The sequence below is a fragment of the Cynara cardunculus genome, assembly GCF_001531365.2.
Source record: "Cynara cardunculus var. scolymus isolate 2C chromosome LG 3, CcrdV1, whole genome shotgun sequence".
Classification (NCBI taxonomy): domain Eukaryota; kingdom Viridiplantae; phylum Streptophyta; class Magnoliopsida; order Asterales; family Asteraceae; genus Cynara; species Cynara cardunculus.
The window spans coordinates 1,483,776-1,490,787 of NC_037530.1; the positions used below are offsets into that span (position 1 = coordinate 1,483,776).

The 7,012-nt window shown below is 36.7% G+C and overlaps 1 protein-coding gene across 1 annotated transcript; it reads left to right on the forward strand.

Moving 5' to 3' along the window:
* The first annotated feature begins 458 nt into the window (after nt 1–458).
* Nucleotides 459–6,011, forward strand: LOC112509438 (probable protein phosphatase 2C 33). The gene is made up of 5 exons (XM_025114398.1): nt 459–1,608; nt 2,815–3,201; nt 3,289–3,406; nt 4,912–5,135; nt 5,369–6,011. The coding sequence occupies exons 1-5, from the start codon at nt 1,357–1,359 to the stop codon at nt 5,780–5,782; spliced, it is 1,395 nt and encodes a 464-aa protein (XP_024970166.1). The 5' UTR covers nt 459–1,356; the 3' UTR covers nt 5,783–6,011.
* The last annotated feature ends 1,001 nt before the right edge of the window (nt 6,012–7,012 follow it).

The following is a 7,012-nucleotide window of genomic DNA, read 5'->3' on the forward strand; positions in this document are numbered from 1 at the left end:
AGATTTTAATTTAAAATTACCAAATTTATAAATTTCCTAATTTATCTATTGATTTGTGGTTAATATTGGTTCTCACAGTTACCACAAACAACTCAGTTCTCCTTTGAATAGGCCCATATATATATATATATATATATATATATAGAGAGAGAGAGAGAGAGAGAGGGAGACTTGGGATCACGTGAGACCAACCTATTTTTGTGAGAACACTTTTTTACAGTTGAAACTTCATAACAAAATACTGTAAAGATAACCTTTACAGTCTTTTCACTATAAAAATTTGATTTTTTTTACATTCAGAACGTTTTACTGTGAAATTTCAACATAAAAAAATAAAAAGTTTTAGGAGACTTACAAAAACAAGGTGTTGTCAACGTTAAGAAGGATGAAATAAGATAGAATAGGTAGATCCATTGATCCAACGGCCATCAGACACTACGAGCTACGATTTTCTCTCTCTCTCTCTCTCTCTCTGTCGATGGAGATGATTGAGAGAGGAGAGCTTCGATCAATCGATTTGTTTACATGACAATGCGTTTTTATCGATCTGAATTCTCTCTCATTTCTTGCGATTCCATCTCCCCAAACATTGAATCTTTCTTCAATTTTATCCGCTTCTTTCCAAACAATCTCTTCTTCATATATCCAATCAAATCCGGTCCCCTTTTTTCATTTCTTTTATTACTAAAATATATGCAATCCACATTCAGTCTCCCATTCTTTCTTCATTTGACCACTCATTAATTATATAGATGCAATCCTCCATTATTTCCTTTCCATTTCCATTTCCATTTCCGTCATCTACTTGAAATCCTTTTCATCTGGGTTCTTTTTCATTCTTTCAATTTCCCCAATCGGATTCAATTGAGCTTTGAAAGAAGGTTGTTTGGTGTTTCTGTCTAAATCTTTCAATCTACTTTTGTTTTCATTGAATGTTGGATCTGTTTCTCTTGTGCTAGATTCATTCTATACACTTCTTTCTATCTACCCTTTTGATTCTTTTCTTGTATATACATATTATCCTTTGTTATATATAGAGAGAAATCAGATACTTGTTCTTTTCTGATTGATTTCAAATGGGTTATGTTCAAAATCAATGAGTTATCATTCATATTTTAATGCCAAAGAATTGTGGGTTGTGGAGTTGAAGGGCTGTTCTTGATTTTGATGAGTTTTTGAGAATTTTGGTTGTGGATTTGTGTGTTTTTTTGAGGGCGACTTGTTGATTTTGGGTACACAAACACGAAATCTTTCGTGTTTGTGAAAAGATTAGTGACGGATCCTCCAAACGAGAATAGGGGGTTTGGTTGTGGTGCTGTTCTGGAGTGCATATTGAGCATAATCAGGGCCCTAAGGATGGGGTCCTGCTTATCTGGAGAAAGCAGGAGCCCTCACCCAAGCTCCCCAACACCAAGTCTTGGGGTTAAAAAGAAGAAAAACTCGAAGAAGAGATCGACATCACGGAGCTCTTCCTTTAGTTTCCAGAGGGAAGAACAGCTTCATCGGATTCCGGGGAGAATGTTCTTGAATGGCTCTAGTGAATTTGCTTCACTTTTCACCCAACAAGGCAAAAAGGGTACCAATCAAGATGCCATGGTTGTTTGGGAGGTTTGTTTCTTGATTTCCTTTCTTTTCATTTCGTTTCATATTGTCTTTTGTGTTATCATTTCGTTTACTTTTATGATATGCCTTGTGATATTAGTGTACACCCTTTTGAAATTGTAGCTCAAAGATTATTTAGGGGCTGTTTGGTTGGTTTTTCATTAAGTCCTGTAGTATGGATTAACCTGTCTGTATAGGTTGGAGGAAGGTTTTTTGTTTGGGTGGTTTTTTCATAGATGGAAAGAGTGTCTCTTCTAATTGGGAGTGTGTCTTCTAATTGGGAGGGGCAGGTATTGAAAAAACTTGGCTTTCTGTATAAAGCTCCCTCTAGAAGCTTACTGAATAAGCCACTTTCTATATGATTAAGCCACTACCAAGCAATCATGTATAGCTGACCAAAGAAGCTGTGAGTCCTACTAAGATCATTAAGCTGCTAACAAGCAGGCCATCATCTTAATTCATAAAGTTTGCATATATATTCAAAGGTTATGCTGTATATGGAACTCTGATCAATTGAAGATGTTGGCTTTTAGGTTTTTAACGGTTGAGATGTGATTTCCGTAAAGAATTCTTGAAGTTTATGGTTGTTGTATTGCTATTGTAGAAGTTGACAGATAACCTTACGTCTTTTTCTCATGGTATATTTGACCATGTGATCTTTTCCTCAGCCATATGGTTGAAAATGACATATCCGATGTTAAAGGGTTCGCCTTTGTGGGTATGTGGTTGAGCCACAAACATGTCCACATCCGTTACCGAATCTTAAAATTCTGTATTCACATATTCGTTGGATATTACTTGGAGTTGTCCTTGTCCCCCTTAAATGTTCATCATTCTCCCTTGAGTTGAAACTGAGATCAGTGCAGGAATATATATCACCTCATACAGATTTGTAGCATATATACACGTTATAGATCTCTTAATTGCATGATCAAAGCACGGTATAACCGAAGCCCAGATAGATAGGGAACGTATATAATCTGTTTTTTTGAGTCTGCTTCCTAGGATTCACATATTCATTGTTATATTCACATGTTTATTGTTATATTCCCATCTTCATATTCACATATGCATTGTTATATTCTTAAACAATCTGTTTTTGAATCTACTTCCTAGTATATTCACATATTCATTGTCATATTCACATTTTTCTTTGTTATATTCACATGTGCATTGTTATATTCTTACTTCATGGTACTTTTAACTTTTCAGAATTTTGCCTCAAGAACAGACACCGTCTTCTGTGGCGTGTTTGATGGTCATGGCCCCTATGGTCACATGGTTGCTAAGCGAGTGAGAGACTCTCTCCCTTTGAAGCTAAGTGCACACTGGGACGTTAATGTAAAGGGTAGTAGCGATGTCCTCCGGGAGGTCACCCTTAATTCCGCCACTAGCTTGCGTCCTGAAGAAACCACCTTAACTCCAGATGAAGATTCCAGAACCTCCCAAGACCTTGAACTTGATAAGAACTCAGAGAAATTGCAGGCACTCAAGGACTTGTTTTTGAAGGCGTTTAAAGTCATGGATAGGGAACTAAGGATGCATGCTAACGTCGACTGCTTTTGTAGTGGGACAACGGCAGTAACCTTGATTAAACAGGTGAAATTGATTGAAAATTTGTGAATTTTGTAGGCCCAATTTTAGTGGGTTTGATTTGATGATGAAGGCTTTCTTGTTTTCTTGTAGGGTCAGGATCTTATAATCGGAAATGTTGGGGATTCTCGAGCTATATTGTGCACGAGAGATAAAAAAGATTCTCTTGTTGCGGTTCAGTTGACTGTGGATCTAAAACCAAATATTCCAGGTTCCACTCTCCCCCTTCTCTTTGATTTTTGCCAAATGGTCGTTCTATTTGCAAACACGAGATATTGTGGCTTTAATAATATATGAATGCTAAGGATAAAGCCATGTATGGATAAAGTTATTTGTGTGGATTAATCTATTTGTATAGGTTGAGAAGGTTTTTGTTGAGGAGGTTTTTTCCATAGACGAAACGAGCGTGTTATTTAATTGGGAGGGGCAGGTTCGAAAAAGATTTTGGCTTTCTGCATAAAGCTCCCCCCCCAGAAACTTACTGAATAAGCCACTTTCTATATCATTAAGCCACTACCAAAGAGTCATGTATGCTGGCTGAATAAGCTTCGAGTCCTATTAAGCTGCTAACAAATAGGCTGCTACTCTCTCCGAGGTTGGATCCAAGCACAATTCTTTCTAACAACCTGTTTGGTTGGTTTTTCATTAAGTTCTCTATGGATAAAGTTGTCTGTGTGGATTAATCTGTCTGTATAGATTGTGTGGATTAATCTGTTTGTATGTTTAGGAGGGGGGTTTCCATAGACGAAACGGGGATGCTTTTCAATTGGGAGGGGAAGGTTTGGATTTTTTTTTGGCTTTCCGCATAAAGCTCCCCCCTAGAAGCTTACTAAATAAGCCGTTTTCTATACATAAAGCCACTACCGGACAGTCATGTATAGCTGACTGAATAAGCTGTGAGTCCTATTAAGCTGCTAACAAACAAACCCTTACTCTCTTTGAGGTTTAGGGATCCTAGCACAATCCTAGATTTCTATACACATAATGAACTAAAATCCTAGATTTTGATGCCCTTGGGTGTGTGCCCTAGTTGGCAAAGGAGTGCAGTGACTTTTCTTAAATACATAACAAGATCAAGTTCGAATCTTGCAGAAGGAGGCGGGCTTGAACCCTGAATCAGCTCTGAAATACCTCCTCACATGTGGTACCTTGTGGGTTAGTCAGACTTTTTGTTTATAAAAGGGACAATACCCGAGGGAATATTTTATTTCAAACGAAGATTTTAATTGAGTTAGTTGGACTTGTAACTCATGCTTTACAAATTACAATTCATATCTTGTATGAAGTTTAGGTCTAGGTGGCTTAGTCGTTCAGCCATACAGGCGCGTTTCTTTACGGCTTAATTGTTATGAAATTAAGCCAATAATGGCTATATGGCATAAGTCCGGACCCCTCACGTGTCCTCACTGAGCCACCTGAAACAAATTAATACCAGAAATAATTCAACCCTCTCTCTGTGTCCCTTAGACATTCAAATTTATACCGACAAAACAACTTAACTCATTCAGTGCTCAATGGGAAAAAAATCCCCCAACTCAAATGAGAACTATTTAATGTATTATTCATAATGAATAGTAATCATTCTCTGTCAATCATTTCGGTTGATGATGTTGATATCATCGGGACAAAAGCCATGCGGTGCCAAAAGAACGGTGTGATTGTTGTTTTAAACAAAGAGTTTGCTTCTTAATGGTTTCTCTTTCTGAATTCTTTCAGCGGAAGCAGAGCGGATCCGTAAATGCAAAGGACGGGTTTTCGCCCTTCAGGATGAACCCGAAGTCACGAGAGTTTGGCTACCTAATAACGACTCCCCTGGCTTAGCCATGGCTCGTGCTTTTGGGGATTTTTGTCTCAAGGATTTCGGTCTCATTTCCGTCCCTGATATCTTTTATCGACGTTTAACAGAAAACGACCAGTTTATCGTCTTGGCAACAGATGGGGTACGAATCTTTTCACCATTTCAAACGTTTTTTCGTAACATTTGCATAAACTCGGTTAAAATGGGAATTCAGTTGAAAAAGTGGTTAAAAAGTGAAGTTTGGTCAACTTCCCTACATTTATTTATTTACTTGTTAGAGTCGCGATTATGTGAGAAATTTTTGTTATCATGAGAATGTGCGAAAAGGGTTTATGGCAACCCAACCCTTACTCGTTATTCGTATTAAAACTGCAGGTTTGGGATGTGCTCACGAACAAAGAAGTCGTGGACATCGTAGCATCTGCCGAAACACGATCTTGCGCGGCTCGGTCCGTAGTCCAGTCCGCGGTCCGTGCATGGAAGTTCAGGTACCCGACTTCTAAAGTCGACGATTGTGCGGTCATTTGCCTCTTTCTTACCCCACAGCAAGTGGACAATATCCCGACGGCTACCGCCACCAATTTGGCCGAGAAAGTTGGAACTGGTGCAGATGAGGATTTGGTGGACGACGAGGTGGTCAGGAACGAGGGTGTGGACTCCGCAACCATGAAAACCGAAGCCGGAATTGACTGGTCTGCCCTCGAAGGCGTGTCTCGAGTCAACACAATGTTAAGGTTGCCGCGGTTCGTTCCCGAGGAGACCGAAAAACCGACACCGGGACAGAAATAGACAAATTGAACGAAATTTATGGTTGCATTTTTCGTCGTGTTTTTTAATTTTTGTTCATTTTTATGGTTTATTTGTTTAAAGATTAGAGGGAAAAAAAAGGGGGATAAAAAGGGAACAAAGCCCCGACTATATTAGAGTGTTGGGGCAAAATGGTAATTTTGTAAAACCAGCTCTTCTTTGGGTATATTTTATTATTTTTAAATTTAAAAAATTGTGTAATTTGTTAAATCGAATAATATTTTATGTCAAGAGTTTTTTTTATTGATTTCATGAGTTAAATCATTATTATTATTTACGTTAAATATTTTATTTTAATTGTTTTTTAATATAAAAAATTATTTAAATTAATAAACTATTTGTTTAGATAATTAAATTGGTGTTTTTAAATTGATTGATTGATTTTTTTTTTATTAAGGGGGTGTTTGGAAATTACTTATAAAAATAATTATGGACTTATTCTGGTGTGACACTGGTAATAAGCACTTTTAAGTGTTTGGATAAACAATTTATACCGGTGCCAAACCGGTAATAAATAGTTTTTGAAGAAGAAAGACCATTCTAACTTATAATAAGTTGATAAGAACTTTTATAGAAAAAATATAAGTTGTTTCAAATAAGCAAATCCCAAACACCCCCAAATACCTGACTCGAACTCGAAACTCAATTTCCAAGCTCGAACTCGACTCGAAAACTCGCAAGTAATTAAAGTCAAAGCTCGACTTGAACTCGATAACTATTTATGTAGTTCTAATTTGAACTCAAGCTCGAATCAAACTCGATAACTATTTCTGTGGTATCAGAGCAGGTCATAGAAGAACTGTTAACGTGTAACCAAAGGACCCTTGGCCTAACAGTATGTGAGTCTTTAGTCTCCTAGGAGGTCAGGGGTTCAAACCTCACCAAATGTGAGGAGAGTGTGTGAGTTTATTTGTTTTAATTTGTCGTATATCTATACTATATTATAAAGCATTTGGCTAAAAAACTTAAAAACTCTTAAACCCATTTATCCCTAAACGATTTCATACATATTCAATTTTATCCCATATCTGAATTCGTGTAACTAACTGCAGATAAACACAATCAAATACAGGATAAATATCTCATTTTAAATATAAAAAAATTAAAATATAATTAGTATAATCATTAAATTATAACAGAATACTTAATTATTATCTTTATAAAATTTATAATATTAAACCAAAAATAAATTGTTTTTATTATTAAACTTAA